Here is a 19016-nt window from a genome sequence, read left to right on the forward strand (position 1 = left end):
CGACCTGCCCAGGCCTGTCGGCGGCGGCGGTCCCCACCTGCACCCCGCCCCCCACCCCGGGAAGGGGTGGCCCTGGCCGGGCTGTCACGGGTGGCCCCGCCGGGCGGCGGCGGCGGTGGCAGACGGCGAGTCACGTGTGGCGGAGGGGGCGGAGCGCGACCGGCCGGGTGGGTGGAGAAAACAAAGCCTCCAGCTGTCAGTAGAGGAAGGAGGCGACGGCGCCGGAGCAGGTGAGTCAAGTGCATTTAAAGCGGTACCGCCCTGGCGCACCCGGACACCCCCAGTCCTGGCGCAGTCCCTCCCAGGTCAGACGCTGGCCGCGCCTCCTTCCGCCGCCTGGGGGCTGCAGTCCGCCAGTCGCTCAGCCGGCGGGACCGGGGGTCTCCAAGCCCAGCAAGAAGTTGTGCAGGGGTTGGCGCCGGGGCCCCTGGGTGTGCATCCGCTGCGCTCCTGCGGGCCACATCCCTCCTTCGGGGCCCCAGAGCTGCGCACCCCGGGAAAGGGGAGGAATCAGGGCTGCCACGCTGGCAGAGGCAAAGTGGACCGGCTCGGGGGGTGAGAGCCGGGCTGGCCAGGACTCTTGGCGCTGGAGAAGGAGGGGGTCTTGCGAGTGCGCGCCCGTAGCGCGCGGACCTCAAGGCGACGGAGTTGGGGCGCGGGGACTGAGAACTAGGGGCGCTGGCAGGGGCTGTGCGCTTCGGGGCAGACCAGGAAGTGCGGCGCACGGGCGACAGCCGGCTGGGGATCAAACCTTGGACCGCCCCCCCACCCCAGCCCAGCTGCCTCCCCCAGGGCTTCTCCAGCGAAGAGCAGCCCCACCTCTCCATTCCGGCTCCGGCTCCCGCCTGTGCTCCCGGCGCCCGGGACGCGGGAGCCGGATGGGTGGGAAAGAGAGCGGGTTATTATTCTGATCTCAAGTGGTTTTCTGCAAGGAGCACCCTGCGCTCAGGGCGGGAGCAACTCAGCGACTCCCCATTCTGTTTAAGTAAGAAATTCTTCAGTCCACCCTTCAAAGGACTGGGCAGTGACCACAAATCCCACAAAGGGCGGGCAGGAGGGGTGGGCACAGAAAGACCCTCCCTTCTGAAACCGGAGCGCTCGGTCATGCAGACTTTGAGACCCCGAAAGGGCCAGTGGACTAGGTCACCCCTTGAGTCACTTTGCCAGTCCCGTGCCAAGGGCCGCCCAGTGCAGAGGGCAGAGCTGTAACCTCGGAGGCAGGGGCGTTGCAGCTCAGGAGGAGCCTTTGTCTTAACCCCCAGACCCCTTCTGCTAGTCCTCGCTGGGTCAGTAGCGCGTAGAGTAATTAATATTCCAAACATTAGCCGTCCCTTCGCCCGGGCACCAGCCAACACTGCTGTACCCTCCCTGCGGGTTTCTCCATCTCTTGCGCACATCCTCTTCTTTTCCAAAAACATGGAATGTGGTCCAGACCCGCTAGGCAAGAGGAGGTTACTAAACGCACTGTAGTGCAGTCACGTAAAATCAAGGGTTAAGTGTTCAAACCTGCACCCGCCTGCCCGCGAGGAGACGGAAGAACTTTCTTGATTAGCATAGTATCTGCCCTGGGGGCCGCACTGCGACGCGGCGGGTCGGTCCCAGCGAGGTGAGGAGTGCAGTCCCCTCTCGATTGAGGTTTGACGCAGCACCTGCTTCCAATCTGAAGGACCCGAGCCTTCCAACTTTGCCGAGCAATACACTGTGGAATGAAACAGAACAGAGATCAGAAGGTAACCGAAAGAATAGCAACGTTTGAGATGCTTCGCTTAAGCACTAAATTTAGCTTAGTTTTTAGCAAGGGTGGGGGGCAGGGGCAGGGGTCCTTGCCAACCTTCCATTCTGGAAATGACCCTTGCTTTGCTAGCGTTCTTTGCTGCCAAATTAATTAAGATACCGGTTAGGGGCTGTCAATAGATCTCCAAGATAGGGGGGTTGGGAACCCACCGAGTGGTCGTTAGGTAAGCTCAACTGGCAAGTTTCACTTGCGTGGGAAGAACAATGCTTCTTCAACGCAAAGGTTCCCAAATTTTGCTGCCTGGGGAACTTTGAAAAATCCTGATGTCCATATCTCATCCCAAACCATTTAATTAGACTGTTTTGAGGTGACAGTGAGGTTTGGGGTTGTTGTTGTGGTGTGTTGTGGTGTGTGTCTGTGTGTGTGTGTGTGTGTGTGTGTGTGTGTTAATCTCCAGGTGATTCCACTGTGCAGCCAAATTTGAGAACCAGTGAGGCAAGGGCAGAGTTCAGTGGCCGGCAGCTGCAAGCTGCAAGACAAGATGCCAGTTTAACTACCTGGGTGGGTGGGGAAAACCACGCTGAAACTGGAGTGCTGCTGACCAATGCCTGGGGTCGCGGGGACTGTCATCTGGCAGCTTGGCTGGCGGTGGTACCTGCCACATCATTTTTCACCCTCTCAGCCTAGGGTCTGGTTCTTAGTGGAAAGATCGAAGTTCACTGTCAGTGCCTGGTTTCTGCACGGTTGTTAAGGATACGGGAGAAACTTCATTCCAGAGGTGATTCACGTGTAGCAGGCAGTGGGGAAACCCAGCAGAAGCTAACTTGGAGCAGCCTGGTGAGTCAGAAGCCTGCACTCAAAGGCGGATCCCGAGAATAGGAAGTAATTACATGGAGTAGCTTATTGACACCCACTATTCCACTCCTTTGAAAGCACTTTTGAATATGTGATCAGGATCTGTTTGCTTGTTTGAGCCGCTCCCTTTTCCAGCACTGTAAAACACAAAGCCAACTAGATAGACGTCTTGTAATTTCCTTGGTGGGAGGCATGTAGAAAAAAAAAAATGTTGGAAAGTAGTTTGGGTTATTTCAATTATGCGAAACAGAGAGGATGAATTTGCAAAACAAATTTTGAATACAAAAAAGTCAAGTAACTGATTACACATTCAGAGGTAAATTAAAGAATCTATTTAAATAGAAATGGTTACATCTAACATTTTACGAGGAATCTTATTAACCAAAGGTTTCTTGCTTAAAAAAAAAAAATCATCCTCAGGCATGATCCTAATAAGATAGCCTATTTAGAGATGTACACAGTTTATGAAATACTTATTTGTATTACTATTAACTTCAGTTATCTCTCTTTTCCTCATTATTCTTTATATCATCATAACTCTCTTGCCTAAACGCTTTCTTCTGCATCCTCAGTTTCTTTAAGGGGGAACAACCATGCCTAGCACATAGCAAGCATCCAGTATCGTCAGCTGTTGAACTTTATTTGAACCCCTCCTAACACCTATGTACCCTGCTTGGTATGCTGTTATCTAGAAGGGGCCTTTAATGTCTACAGCCCCTATAGCACAGAGCACAGGCCTTTTGTGTTTGTACTGAACATTATCAGAAGGTGCGGAGAATATTTATAAGCAAAGCATCCTGAGTACATTCGTTTTTATTTTTTTCCAAGATAGACATTCTGGATATGTAGGAGCCAAAGTTCTGTTACCGTTCTTAAGGGCCATAAAATGGTAGCTCATTTGTTTGCTTACATTTTTACATAAAACAATTTAGCATCCTGAGAATAACTAATAATTGTTATAATACTTAACTACACTCTCATGGATCCAAGATTCACTTCATGAAAATTTCACTCTCTACCCATTATTATGGAAAAAACACATATTTTTTCCAAAAGGAACTAATTAAGCTAGGAGAGTTATTTCAGAGTAGGATAAATGGCAGATTAATAGTTAGATAGCTTTTATTCTACCTACATTAAAAATAGCACAAATATATTTAAATATCCAGCATATTTAAAAATGGAAATTTGGATGTATTCCTTGCTGGATACCAGCAAAAATAAATGTTAATAAGAATTTCCAAAAGCCAAAATGATGTAAATGAACCCGTTCTCATTTCTGTGTAGCTGAGAAAATTCTCTGGGAATGCACTTCTGAAATTTCAACTCCTCTTAGGGAAGGTGTAAGATACTGAAAGGCTGAAACATAGTCTAGAAAAATGGGACTAATTCAGATAAATCAGAAACTGTTCATGAGAGGATAGTACAAACCTAGCTTTGTGATATTTACAAGTAGCCCAGGAGGGCGAGGTACAAAGAAAGGGTATAGCCTCAACTTTAGAAGCTCTGAAGTTTTTGAGAACAGATGAGAACCACCCAGTCTTATTACCTTAAATTTATACAGCCCATTGATCTTATTAACCTATCAGGGCCTAAACACAGTTGGGTAGATAGTATTCCCATGTGCCAAATAGCACAGGTCCAGAAATTAAATGATCTTCAAAGTGGGGAGAAATCTGGAGCCCTCACTCCTTTTCCAGGGTCTGGTCTATCATCCTGCTATCTCTTGACTAGCTTTGATGTAATCTTGTCTGGAGGTTTTGGGTAGGCAAGCTCAGTTCTAATTATATCATCCCTTCTTAAAGTAGGAGAAACTCTTCACCTATATCATGCTCTCATTTATTCTCAAATTATCAGCCTTTGAACTAGGCCAACCCCAAACAATTGGAGCCACATCGTTGGCTTCTTATCCAGATAAGCAAAGTAAGAATTTTTAACTTGTATGAGGGTTCTTAAATGTTAGTCATATCATCCAGCAAAAGCGTAAATGCCCGGTACAGCATCTTTACTAAATAGTCCTTCAACTGGTGCTTCACTGTCTTCCTGGCAGCACATTCCCTTCACAGGAGGCTCTCAGCAGCATTCACTTACTGGAGACCACAAAGAACACACCCAACTCTTTTACATGTTCACCTGCAACCATCCTAAGTGTTTAAAGTGAATTTATTCTCCTTAATCAGGACAATCTGGCTAAAGTATTTCAGATCTGTTAATTGCACAAGATGTTTGCTTCAAATCTATAACCACAAATTTTAAGAGAAGTATTCAAAATTGTGGTTTGTTACACCACAGCCTCATAGAATAGAATTATTGGTAAATTTGCTTCCAACAAACCTAATAATCTACACACTTCAGAAATGACTACTGACAAACTTCATGCAATCGCATTAAGCTTAGGTTGAGTTGAAACCCGTGAGTCGATCAACAGATCAGGAAACTCGATCAGGGATCAGCCACCTATGACCCAATGTCTCTTTTTGTATAGCCTATGAATTAAGATTGGTTTTTGTATTTTTTAATGGTTGAAAATAGAGCAAAAGAAGAAAAACATTTGTGGACCCTTGGAAATCATGTGAAATTCAAATTTAAGTGTCGAAAATAGTTTTGTTGGACTACAGTCCTACTTACTCACATATATGTTGTCCGTGTCTGCTTTTGTGCTGCTGCATGGAATGGAATAGTTGCACTGAAGACTGTATGGGCCACAACACCTGAAATATTTACTGAATATTTACAGTCAAGGTTTGCAGACCCTGGGTTTATTCCAACTCAATACACTTCTGTTGTAAATGAGAATTTGCTCACTGAAAACCTTGGTATTTTTTCAGTTTTTTCCCCTTTAGAGAAGGGGAAAAAATTTGTTTCCAAACATAGGTCAACTAATCTCCAAAGTTAGTTTAGTTTCACATTCCCCTTTTCTGTGTATTTATTCCCCTGTTGAGAATATTTGCAAAAGCAGTACATTTCTAAATAATATGTGAATTTTAGTGATGTGGTCAGCCGTAAAACTTCTGAACCTAAACAGCCCAAACAGTGCAATACTAACTTACGTTGAGCTACATCACTGTTTCCAGAGCTCTAGAAAATAGGAAAACATACCCTTGACAACAAGCCCATGGTCACACTTGCCTCAATTCTTTAGCCGTAGAAACTTCCTTTTCCTCCACCCTAGGAGGGCGTTTGTATTCTTATTTGGTTTAGTATATTAATGCATAATTTGAGGATCTATTCAGATTTAGATGTTTTTCATTGACTGTCACTTCATACACTTAAAACATGATGTGGAAACTTGCTGCTTTGGGAAATAGCACCACTCTTCTAAAGTATACATTTAAGGTAAATTGCTTGCTACTTACAAAGGCAATGATCATTAGGTAATAAGCAGATATACATATAGTCACTTATATCACTGAAGGCTGACAGTATGCCATGGACAATTTAGTTTGAAATTTCTAAATTCAAAAACAGATCAATTATGATCCAGAAATTCAAATTATATGCCTTCTGCTCAAGGCTGGACAGATTACTCTTAAGATTCTAGAAGGAATATTTGAAAGGACAACTACATTGATAGGAACTTGTCTTAATTTTTTACTGTAAGTGTTGCCTCTCATAAAATTTCCTTCAGTTAAGAGAACTTCCTCTTTTTGTTGACTTGTTAATGTCACAGGCTATTTGCAAGTGAGTTTCACTTAGATTAATAGAGCAATTTTAAGGGTTATATATAATTTGTGTCCTCTTCATCCCTTCCAGAATCAGTACACCTGCAATTTAGAGACCAAAAAAATCAAACATTGCATTATAAGTAATGTAAATTTTGAGGTGCCTGAGGTCAGGTAAATCATTTCTGAAAACTAAAACAGATTGTAAGTGTATTTAATCCCATCCTAGGGCTATTGGTAGTAATGGCTTGTAGGTAACTAACTTCCAAGGTAACTTAACCCACTAGTGTTCCTGACAGGAGTAATTGGGGAAGGGGAGGAGGGAGACAACAGAAGACAGATTGTCTAACTCCTGTGCTGACTGGGTAAGGAACTAGTCCAAGTGAAATTAACTTTCCACCCTTATCATCATTTAGATTTCACTAAATTTTTTTATGAAATACGTTTTGTTTGATATAGTGTCTGCCGTACATATACCACTCATAGTTCTCTCCAAAGTAGTTCCTAAAATTAGGAACTAATTGGATTGACTATATTTTTACCAGAATAGGGAATTCATAATTGTCAATTGCTTAAGCAGGGGCAAAACACTCAGAAGCATTTTGCTAACACACAAAACTTGGTTCTAACTTAGAGTTAATCATAAACATCATGGCAGGAATGCTATTGATATTTAAAGTCAGTAGAAGGGAAAATAAGCAAGAAAAGGCAGCTGGAAAATGAGGTCATTCCTGTTTTTTTTGCTAAAGTATCAAACTTTTTATTGGCTGTCATACTTAAAAGTGAAATCAGAGGACTGAATTACCGTCTTTAAAAGCTGGTAAAGTCGGCTTTCAGCAACTGATAATCAAGAAGGGAGAGAGTGCCTGCAATCACCTTACACTTTCCTTCCTTCGAAAATAATGTTAAATCTAACCACCCTGCCAAAACGTGATGTATTAAGAACTTCTCATGAGTGTAAGAAACCGCTATCTCCATTTTCCCACTGAGCATCTTCAGTTCTCCAGAAGTGGAAAAGACAGGCAACTAGAAGAAACACTTTCCTGCTTTGCACCACCTGGTCCTTCCCCAGAAAGGAAGCTATTGATATAAGACTCCTGTTAGCTTCACTTCCAGCTTGCCCTCTATCGTGATTTTTTTTAAGTGTGGTCTTTTGGGCACAAATCTCTTAAAAGGAATTTCCATGAATCAACAGCTGTAATAGCCAAGTACTCCATGTGGTATTGCCAAGTCCAGAAAGCAATTCTCTGTGCAGCTGGAATGTTTAAGCAACACTGTCAGTGGGTCTGTTAATTCATCATCCCAGCATCTGCTCCCTTAACACCTAAATGTAAGTTAGAATCTAGGGTATGTTTTTAGCAATGGTTGCTGTATAAAACACAGGATGCCCAGTTAAATCTGAATTTCAGATTAACAATGATTTTTTTTTAGTATAAGTATGTCCCATATATTGCATGGGGTATTCTCATACTGAAAAAATTAATCTTTTATCTAAATTTCAAATTTAACTGGGCATCCCATCTTTTTGATGGTGGTTGATTGAGGTTTTGTTTTATTTTTGTTTTCTCTTTTTGTTTTTGCTAAATTTTACAATCCTACTTTTATCTCATAATCTCAAGATGACTAGCTTTCCTGGTCTGTAAAATATCTGATCCGAGACTCTATTTCTGGGTTAATAAAATATCTGAGCTGCCTTCACCTGCTAAAGAGAAAACTAAGGCCATTATCGGAAGTTTTCTGCACATTTTGCTTAATTAAGAAGGGAAATAAAAAGTAAAGCCAGATCTCGAAAATTAGCAATTTTTTATTTGTAAGATATCTTAAGGTACTTTCTATTCTTTCACAGACCTTTTAATAAAGTAGATACTTTAATGGGTAAATTGTTAGCTCAAGTGGGGTAAGGTGAGAAACCCATCAACCATGACATTGTTGATTGAAGTTCAATCTCAGGTGATTCCCATGATGCCTTGCTAGTCAAGTGAGATCCTGGGACCTGTAGCATCAGCATCTCCTGGGATGCCTTGAAATGCAGAATTTGGGGCTCCAGCCCAGACCTTCTCAATCAGAATCTTCACTTTAACAAGATCCATAAGTGATTCGTATATACCTTAAAGTCTGAGAAGCCCTGAACTAAAGGATCCACTTTTTCACCATAAATTGGTCTTTATGTTTAATATCACGTTGCAATAATCCTTAAGAAACTGTTTCTTTTAACACACAGGAAGGAATGGTTTATTTTGATCAAATATCTTCAAGATAGGCAACTATTGTATTTCTATTTTATTCATATGAAAATTCTAAATGACCATTTCTAATATTGTTTCATAATGAGCGTATGTAATAAAATAAGACAAATGTAAGTTTAAAAAAGGCTCACTAGAACTAATTCAACAGCCTATTAAAACATTCTGGGTTGCCCTTGAATGAATTAGGTGACAAATAGTTCCTGGCCCTCAAATCACCAATAAATCTTTTTCGTGCTTTTTTACTTCATTTATTGCAACTTACATAAGAATATCTGTAATCCAACACCACACATTCATGATATCCCTAGGTTCCTCTAAAGCTGAACAAAGGACATACAGTTTGGAGCTATGGCAAATTCCAAACTACACTTATGAAATTCTAAGTTTTAAAAAGTAATTTTAAAAGTCCCATAGATCTTAATCCCTTTTGAGTTCAACAACCTTCCTTCTCTATGCTTGCCTGCTTGTTTTTTAGATGTTATAGGGTTGTATCATAGAAAGAATTAGAGATGTTGGAGCGAGAACATCAGAAGGCCTGATGTTTATAACCAGTTCTGCAGCTGACGGGACTTGGTGATTTTGGAGACCTTAACATCCTTCATCACCATCCCTCAAACTGTTCCTCATCTGTCAAATAGAGACTGTGGGGTCTGAAATTGTCTCACAAGGTTCTTTTATATATATATATAAATTTATTTAATTGTTTTTGGCTGCCTTGGGTCTTCGTTGCTGCACGCAGGCTTTCTCTAGTTGTGGCGAGCGAGGACTACTCTTCGTTGCGGTGCGTGGCTTCTCATTGCGGTGGCTTCTCTTGTTGTGGAGCACGGGCTCTAGGCGTGTGGGCTTCAGTAGTTGTGGCACACGGGCTCAGTAGTTGTGGCTCACGGGCTCTAGAGCGCAGGCTCAGTAGTTGTGAGGCACAGGCTTCGTTGCTCCGCCGCATGTGGGATCTTCCCGGACCAGGGATCGAACCCGTGTCCCCTGCATTGGCGGGCGGATTCTCAACCACTGTGCCCCCAGGGAAGCCGCACAAGATTCTTGTAAGGATCAAATTAGATAATTTTATGTGTGGGTTTTCGTGATGACTGTTGTGTATGGTGCTGTGGTCGTATGATTTGTTTAGTGACCTGCTTCAGACACGGCTGGCCGTTGACTAAATATTACATGATGTGGTTTCCTACAACACGCCTGATCTGGAAGAAAGGTGGTGGTCATTTTAACGGTGCCATCTATGGAACCATCGAGCACATATCTCATAGACATGCAGCTTGATGTCCATGGCCAGCACAACTCTCCCTTCTTCGCCACAGAAACTTAAAGCTCTCCTCCTGGCTGGGGACAGCGACGTGTCCTGGGGAACCAAGCAATGAATTCCTTATCAGGGTACCACTCATGGCTCTGTGAAGTCAAATGACACAAGGCTCTTTCCTGCCAGAATTCTATACAATTCCTCCTGCATTTTTTTCCCCAGGAAAAATTTACTGATGGGTTATAAAAACGCATTTCAGTATTTTTAATTAACTTTTAAAATAAAATATTATTCCTTTGAAAACACGTTTTTATGTTGTCACCATAAGCACATCGCTATATAATTGTCGTAATCGGTTATTAAGTAGCTTGGTGTCAAACAGTCACATAATCCAAGATTGGAAGAAGCTGCCTGGTCATTTTGTTAAAGGAGCCCCAGTGCAGAATTCTACCCACCCCCCGCTGCCCATGGAGGAGAAATTCATTTGTTCTGTTGTTGTTTTAATAAATTCATTACAGAAACAAATTCATTAGTGAGGGTCTGAAGAAGATGAGGGAGGGGCGTGAGGGGAAGCACTTCTCATCTTACCACCTTCATGCAACTATCACAAATCTATTTTTATTTTTGTGCAAAGCTCTTATTGTCTGTGTTCGCATTCAACCGTATTTCACCTGAAATTTTCCTTAGCATGTTGAATGTTGTTTCCCATATTCAACAGTGTTTCTAGCTTCAGTGTCTTGGCACGTTCCTCTGCCTGGGATGCCTTGCCTGGGATGCGTTTTCCAGCCTTTGTCTTACCACAGGTGTTAATCCTTTTAGGTCCCCACCCCTCAAAGTGTTCTCCCGGGACCAGTGGAGCATCTTATAAATGCCCAAGCTCAGGCTACACCCCAGACATTCTCCATCAGAATCTTTCCTTTAATAAGATCCACAGGTGTCATTGTTGTGGGTTAAATTTGAGAAACATTGTTCTGGAAAGTCTTTCCTAAGCTCCTAACCGTTGCTTCCCACCACCTCCCACTGGTCCTCCCATCCAGGACAAGTTAGGTGGATCCTTGCGGTTGCCCTTTAATTCCCCCCACGTGGGCCTCCCCAGCACATAAACTGGTTGGAGATGGTGATGGATGCGTAGTCATCGCCACATCCCCGGGTCCTGGTGCAGCACTTGACATGTAAGAGTTTTATATTTGGAATTGTTTCCTTGTTTTCCAACATCACTGCTTTCGCAGATGAAGAAATGCAGAAGTAAGTTTTTCTTCCTACTGGGAAATGGGGTACTCAGGTAGGGCTCTCTTGGCCATTGGCCTGCAGTTTGGGGGTCCCGTTTGTTGCAGTCTTTATTATGGAAAACTTATGGGATGGGGGATGATTCTCTGTCTGCAAGTAATTTCTGAAAGTCCACTGCTGGAACTTTATTTCTTTTACTTAAAATATTAATATCTATTAAACACCAACACCTCTGAGAGGAATCGCGCTTTACCCTCGATATGAAGGTGGAGCATCTGGCAGGTCTGGGTAAGTGTTTAGCGAGAGACAGATACTGGTTGTCTGATGGGAAAAGATACGGAACACTAGTAGGTGATAGAAAAGATAGTGGAATGCTGCAAAACAACGTCTAATTCTGACAGATGTTACAATAGTTTTGTCTTGAATCATACGCTTTTCCATTTTTAAGAAAAACCACATTTTTTAATCTATAAAAATTTCAGGGGCTTCACTGGTGGCGCAGTGGTTGAGAGTCCGCCTGCCAATGCAGGGGACATGGGTTCGTGCCCCGGTCCGGGAAGATCCCACGTGCCGCAGAGCGGCTGGGCCCGTGAGCCATGGCCGTTGAGCCTGCGCGTCCAGAGCGTGCGCTCCGCAACGGGAGAGGCCACAACAGTGAGAGGCCCGCGTACTGCAAAAACAAAAAAAAAGAAATCTCAGGATGGGGCTTCCTTGGTGGTTCAGGGGCTAGGACTCCGTGCTTCCTCTGCAGGGGGCGCTGGTTGGATCCCTGGTGGAGGAAGTTCTGCATGCCGCGAGGTGCAGCCAAAAAAAAAAAAAAAAAAAAAATCTCAGGTTGGACTTTTCTTCCCCATCCTGCATCTCATCTATGACAAATTTCATCCACCCCCTACATTCAGAGCAAAACTAAACTGCTACCCTGGCGATTTTTCTTTTCAAATGTTTGTTTTTAAATTGTAGACAAAGTGCAGGTACATCTATACCGATGTTTCTAAACTCACATTCAAACTAAGCAACACCTGAAGCATGGGAAGCTTTCACTGTATTCATGAACCACTAAGTCTTTTCATTGTGGAAGGAGTGTTTCGTGAACTTGGGGATGGACAATCTGACGGAGGGAGGCTCAGCCCTGGAGGCTGCTGTTTTGAAGTAGCAGGAAACTGATTAAGGCTTTGGAATCAAACTGTACCCAGAAACAAGGAACATCTGTCCTGCAGGGCTATTGTTCGTCATATTTGAAAGGAACGAGAGGCTCCTGGTACTGCTTACCAACAGCTCTCACAATTAGCCACACAGACCACAAGGAGTATAATTATGTCCAAGAATGTGTGGGACTTCCCTGGTGGCGCAGTGGTTAAGAATCCACCTGCCAATGCAGGGGACACGGGTTCGAGCCCTGGTCCGGGAAGATCCCACATGCCACGGAGCAACTGTGCGCCACAACTACTGAGCCTGTGCTCTAGAGCCTGCAAACCACAACTACTGAGCCCGTGTGCCACAACTACTGAAGCGTTGCACACTGCAACAAAGAGTAGCCCCCGCTCGCCACAACTAGAGAAAAGCCTGCGCCCAGAAACAAAGACCCAATGCAGCCAAAAATAGATACATTTATTAAAAAAAAAAGAATGTGTGGCTTGCCCCGCCCCCCTTGGGAGTCTAGCCCTGTACTTACGCATCACCACGGACAGCAACCCCAGAGGAACGGTGAATCCGAGTTAGGTTTATCCCTTGTGGAAGAGTGTATGAGGTTGTCTTTCTGTCCCAAACTGCTTACCTGAGTGTCTGTGATGATACTATTCATGGTAATTTGCCCAGACTTTGGACCTTGGGTGGGGTTTGTAAGTCATTTGATGCCTTCAGAGTGTACCTTGTTGAGTAATCTGACGCAGGTGAGCCATGCAGGATGGGCAGAACAATCGTGTGTTCTACATGCTGTAACATCAAACCTAGGTCCATTTGAGTCATATTTTCCCATGGTAGTTGTGGCCCATCCCACAGGAAAGCGATCTTTAACATATCCTTGTGAGGCTTGGTGGCGTTTTAAGGGTTGCTCTTGGATTCTGAAAGCTATGTGCATTTTTTGTTTGTTTTTCACATTTGGGGGGTTTGTTTTAAAATGTTAAATAACCTTGTTACTAACCTTGGACTTTGATTATGTTAATAATTTTGTATGAATTTGGTTGAGAGAGTTTTACACCTTGATTTCTCTATCCGAAAAATGATACAAATGTTTGTTACTAATGATCATGAGTAGAGGCTCTAGAGATTAAAACATTAAAAGAGTAAGTTAAAATTATTCCAGATATGAAGAACCAGAAAGATGATAAACAAAGAAGCAGCAGCAACAGCTACCAAAATATTCAAAAGAAAAGTAAACCTGAGTTAAGACCAAAAAAATGGTTGTCTCTAATTAACCTCCTGTTCAAACAAGGATCTTCTCTTAAAATCTTTGCAAGTTAGGCATAACTTTGTCCTTATTTTTTTTTTTGTTTTTTTGCGGTACGCGGGCCTCTCACTGTTGTGGCCTCTCCCGTTGCGGAGCACAGGCTCCGGACGTGCAGGCTCAGTGGCCATGGCTCACGGGCCCAGCCGCTCCGTGGCATGTGGGATCTTCCCAGACCAGGGCACGAACCCGCGTCCCCTGCATCGGCAGGTGGACTCTCAACCACTGTGCCACCAGGGAAGCCCTGTCCTTATTGTTTTTATTATTAACAATAAGTCAGTTTAAACTGATTGTCAGAGGACCTGGTTCTCGTCCCAGTTCTGCTCAAAGGGCAATCCAAAACAGCTCAACTCACCTGTGGCCCCAACTCATCAGTAAAGAGGGGCTCTTGTCTTTAACTTATCCTTTCCCCACAAGATATCCCAGTGCCCTGAAAGGTTGTTGTTAATCCAGCTTTCTTAGAATACAATACCGTAGAAAATGCACCGAGGACTGTATTTTCTTTTTCCTCTGGAGAATCTACACATTGTTCAAAACATGAGGAAAGTAGTTTTGATAATCCACTAGCACATCGAATGATCGAGTTAAGTCGTAACAGGCAGATGCATTGGTAAGATTCAAACTTCCACTTAACATACAGAGAATGCCATTGCAACTCGCCAAAATAGGAAAGCAATGGGATTTCTAGCAGAGCAGATGCATTTTATAAAGCATCCACTCGGAAACCCTGCTGCGCTCACTTTTCCCTGTGCATGTGGTAATTGGCATTGGGTCATCTCTCCACCAATCAGCTTGGGCTGAGATATGGAGATGTCATATAATCACATCCTGTTAGAGGGAAGGGAGGACGTGGGTAAAGCAGAGACACGGACTCAGCCTAGCGTTGAGTTGTATTGTGCTGCCCCCAGATACAGGCAAAGACAAAAAAGCCTGCATCCCATGGTACAAAGGGCGTTCCCTTTTATAAGACTGCAGTTGTGTGCTAGAAAAAGTAGATAGGCCAAACGTCAACGTTTGTGGCCAGAGGTAAAAATCATTGCCACTGTTGTCTTATGGTACCATCATTAATGCCAGATGGTGCTTGAGGAGGGGTTTATGATGAACAAAGCCTTCCCCTGACCGGCCCATAGTGTCACTGCATGCCGGACTCTGGAGACACGGCCCTCGGATGTCTTCCCACTCCTGGTGGGAATAAACACAGCAGGTGTGTTCCACCCATCTTGGAGGTCTGGCATCATCAGTGTGTTCTGGCAGAGATGGTCTCACAGAATTGGTACCTAACTTTCTGTATGCTTTTCATTATGCCAAGTTGGATTGACCCTTCATTATGCCAAGTACAGTTGACCCTTGAACAATGTGGGTTTGAACTGCATGGGTCCACTTATACTTGGAGATTTTGCAACAGTAAATACTACGGTACTGCATGGTCCCTGGCTGGTTGACTCCCCGGATGTAGAGGAACCTTGGATACAGAGGACCAACTGTAAGTTATACTCGGATTAATACCCACCTTGTTCAAGGGTCAACTCTATTTTTAGAGCCACACGTAGCCTTGGCAGTCATCTCATTTAAATCCCATTATTTTTCTAGATGAAAAACTGAGGCATGGAGACTTTTCCTACTAAAAACTTAGTAATTTCAGAGTCTTAAAGTTGTGTTTTTTTTTTTCAGCTCATTGTTTGCTTTGACAGTGTTTGGCGGGTCTAAGCATCCTCCTGGTTCTTGAGCACGCGGTCCTCACTAGGGTGCTCAGCTAACAGCTCAGCATTGGCAGTCCCCTTGAGGAGCAGACAGGAAGGACTTTGTGGGGTGGGGAGGAGCAATAAGGCAGAAAAATAAGCCTCTCAGGATCCAAAAGACTTGAAAGAAATGAGACTATCAAGCACTGCATGAAATGAAGTGATATCTACAAAGCCTGAAACCCCTCCAACAGTCTTATGAGCTAGGGTTCTACAAGAAAAGTTGCACTTGGGGTCAAAAGATAAAGTTTTGTTTTTTCCTTGGCTGCCAACCTTAGAGAGGTGATAGTCAAAATGTGGGGTTTGCTGAGGTCACAGACTACAGCCCCCTCCAAAAAAGGCAGCAAAATAGGTTTCAGAAGGGCCAGTAAGGGTCCTGCTGAAAGGATTCCTTCGGGTCCCTTTCATCCAGGCCACGTCTACAAGATCTCTTTCATTCAGGCTTTCTCTCCCATTCTGTTTAAGCTATTGGGTTTCCCTAGAGTCTATATTATTTTGATATTTCCTGACAATCTAATTAATACTCAGACCCAGTTGATGAGGGATATGTGTTCAAATTCAGTTATTTAACAGTAATAATGATAAACATAAGTATTTTCCATTTACCTAGAAATTTACAGTTGCTAAAGAAGTTTTACGCGTAGCAGCAACACTCTTAGTAGCTGCACTTTACAGAAAACCATAAAACTTAGGGCCCAGAGTTTAAATGGCATGCCCAAAGCCACACAGTTGGGAAAACCTCAACCTCAGGGAATGTTATCCCAGATCCAATGTTCCTTCCACCAGGCAGATTTACAAATGATAGTCGGATTCTCTGAGTAGCCCTCAGTGGTCCCTTTAACCCATAAAGGTACTGAATTATAACAATATCTTAACCTCTAGCCTCTTTGTATTTCCCATGGAAAGATGCATGGGGTTTCAAAAAAATTGGTTGACAAATCCATTTTTAGTACACAGTCGACCGCAAATGAAGTCTCCCGATACTCAGACCTTGATGGTCACTTCTTTTCCCTCAGTTTGAAAATGCAAGTGCAGCTAGCAAGGCCCTGATTCGTCCAGGAGTGTTGTTAGAGAGTGCTGGCAATCTCCAAAGTCACTTTGTAACACAGCATTGTAAAGCTGTTATACTCCAATAAAGACATTTTTTTAAAAAATCCCTTTGAACCTGACACTTTGAGGCAGAACGATGGTCCAGGTACACTGTAGTGTTGTGGAGATCCTTAGTATTTGCAAAGTTAAGCTTTTAGCTCCTTGTATACTTCTGCCAGTGTTTGGCAGGTCATCCGAGCGTCATCCTGACTCTCCAGCACACTGGATGTATGTGTGGTGGCTTCATCTGAATCAATGGTCTACACAAGAGAAAAATAACAGTGGCTTCATTGAGGCTGCTCATGTAACAAGATTCAGAAGCAGCCATTCAGATCAGCAGAGAAGAAATAACAAATGTTTGTTATTATCACACTGTAACCCATTTACACAGATTCATTATTCAATTAAGTATGTATCATCTTGGAAAGGAGAGAGCTTTCTCTAAAGACCTAAAACTCTGGATGTGTACATGACCACTGGGAGATTAGGGATGTGAAGAGAGAGGAGAAGCAAGAGGAAAATGATGGGGTACCCCAAGGATGGAATTTACCTCCTGAATTTTGCTTTGATCTGTCCTGGATAACAAGGTCTGAGCTGTAAGTTGCTCAGATGATCCCAGTTGAAATAGACTGAGTGGCCCACCTGACTAAGCACAGGTTAGATTACCACCCAGCAGATTGGGAAAAGAGCTCAGAGGTGGAGAGACCTTGCAACTCAAAGTGTGGCCCCCGGATCAGCAGCATCAGCATCACCTAGAGGTTTTTAGAAAGGTAGCCTCAGACCTTACCCAAGATCCATCAAAACATAATCGGAACTTTAACAGGATTTCCAGGTGACTCTTGAAAAACTCAAACTCTACACAATATCCAAAAGGACAGCAGTCATACGTTTTTCCCCTTTGTTCCATTCGCCCTGTCAATCATTGCATTCACAGCCCCATGATATAATTATTGTGTCTGTAAGTGCCTTGGGGGCTGCGCTGTGTATCAGAGCCTCAGCACCTTGCATAATGCCTGGGATAAAATAGGTGTATAGGTGTCACTCAAGAGCTCCAGCTCTGAAATCCACAAATCTGAGTTTGAATCCCAGCCCCGCCACAAAGCTCAGTTCATGTACCTATAAGATAGGAATAAAAATAGCACCCTGCATAGGGTTATTGGGAGTAAATGAGCTGATGCATGTGACGTACGTAGCGCACCACCTGATGCACACTTGCTCAATAAGTGTTGAACAAATGAATGAATAGGAACTTCATGTGGAAAGAAAAGAACTTAAAGATGGTCAATACGTGGTGCCCTGTTGCTTCAAAGATATGAAATTGAATTTTAAAACAATATACAAAGGAAGCCTCACGTAAGAGAAGGAAAAGGTAGAATGGGTCAGAATGGATTTATAGGAAAGCATGCGATTTGGAACCAGAAGACCAGAGTTTGGATCCCAGCTCTGTCCTTTATTTACTAGTTGTGTGATCTCCTGCAACACACAAGCTCGCTGAGCCTCAGCTTCTTCATCTGAAGAATGGGATCAGCGGTCCTCTTTTTTTTTCTCGGCTTATGCAAAAAAAAGTTTTGTAACTGACAAAGTATCCCTACCTCTCAGCACAGCCCTGGCACTTAGGAGATGCTCCATAATGGATGTTTGCTCAATTGAATCAGAGCATGCAATGTCAACGGGATGACAATTGGGTATTAGGATGGACTGTGGCCCTCCAAAACGCAACAAGCAGAGTGAACCTCTAGCAGTAGAAGAATTATGATTTCAAGATCTAGGTGAGATGGTATATGTCAGTGGTCCCCAACCTTTTTGGCACTAGGGACCGGTTTCGTGGAAGACAGTTTTTCCACGGGGCAGGGGTGCTTGGTTCAGGCAGTGATGTGAGTGAGCCATGGGGAGCGACAGATGACGCTTCACTTGCTCACTCTCCACTCACCTTCTACTGTACCACCCGGTTCCTAGCAGACCGCACACCGGTAGCAGTCTGCGGCCCGGGGGTTGGAGACCCCTGGTATATGTGAAAGAATCTTGCAAAATTAAGAGCTATAGACATGTATAACGATGAAAAGAAAAGAAAAGGCTTTAAGGAATAGTCAGCCCTCTGGATCAAACTCAATACACGGTTGATTGAATCCATGGATGCAGAACCTGCAGATACGGAAGGCCAACTGCACCATTTTGTATAAGGGACTTGAGCATCTGTGGATTTTGGTATCCATGGACGGTCCTGGAACCGTATTGTATTTTCCTGGAACTGACTATATATATATATTTATTATTATTCCCCTTTATTTTTTTTAACATCTTTATTGGAGTATAATTGCTTAACAATGGTGTGTTAGTTTCTGCTGTATAACAAAGTGAATCAGCTATACGTATACATATATCCCCATATCCCCTCCCTCTTGCATCTCCCTCCCACCCTCTCTATCCCACCCCTCTAGATGGTCACACAGCACAAAGCTGATCTCCCTGTGCTATGCAGCTGCTTCCCACTAGCTACCTACCTTATGTTTGGTAGTGTATATATGTCCATGCCACTCTCTCACTTCGTCCCAGCTTACCCTCCACCCATGCCCCCCTGTGCCCTCAAGTCCATTCTCTACATCTGTGTCTTTATTCCTGTCCTGCCCCTAAGTTCTTCATAACCATTTTTTTCCTTAAATTCCATATATATGTGTTAGCATACGGTATTTGTCTTTCTCTTTCTGACTTACTTCACTCTGTATGACAGACTCTAGGTCCATCCACCTCATTACAAATAACCCAATTTCGTT

At 43.7% G+C, this 19016-nt stretch overlaps 1 protein-coding gene across 4 annotated transcripts in view; it reads left to right on the forward strand.

Annotated features, from left to right (window-relative positions):
- The first annotated feature begins 206 nt into the window (after window positions 1-206).
- MAPRE2 (microtubule associated protein RP/EB family member 2) overlaps window positions 207-19016 on the forward strand; it is a 163162-nt gene continuing 144352 nt past the window's right edge. The window contains exon 1 of one of the 4 annotated variants that reach the window (XM_089895065.1): window positions 207-230. Coding sequence is in view for 1 of the 4 variants with exons in the window: in XM_022586973.3 (XP_022442681.1) it covers window positions 1707-1730 (24 nt within the window). In the remaining 3 variants the exon portion in view is untranslated. Of the gene's footprint in view, window positions 231-1520; window positions 1731-2549; window positions 2573-19016 lie in introns of those variants that run through there. The other 3 variants (XM_089895066.1, XM_022586973.3, XM_089895067.1) reach the window with 3 other exon arrangements.

Source organism: Delphinapterus leucas, chromosome 14, assembly GCF_059928025.1.
Source record: "Delphinapterus leucas isolate spDelLeu-1000000601 "Yukka" chromosome 14, BTC_Dleu_Yukka2, whole genome shotgun sequence".
NCBI lineage: Eukaryota > Metazoa > Chordata > Mammalia > Artiodactyla > Monodontidae > Delphinapterus > Delphinapterus leucas.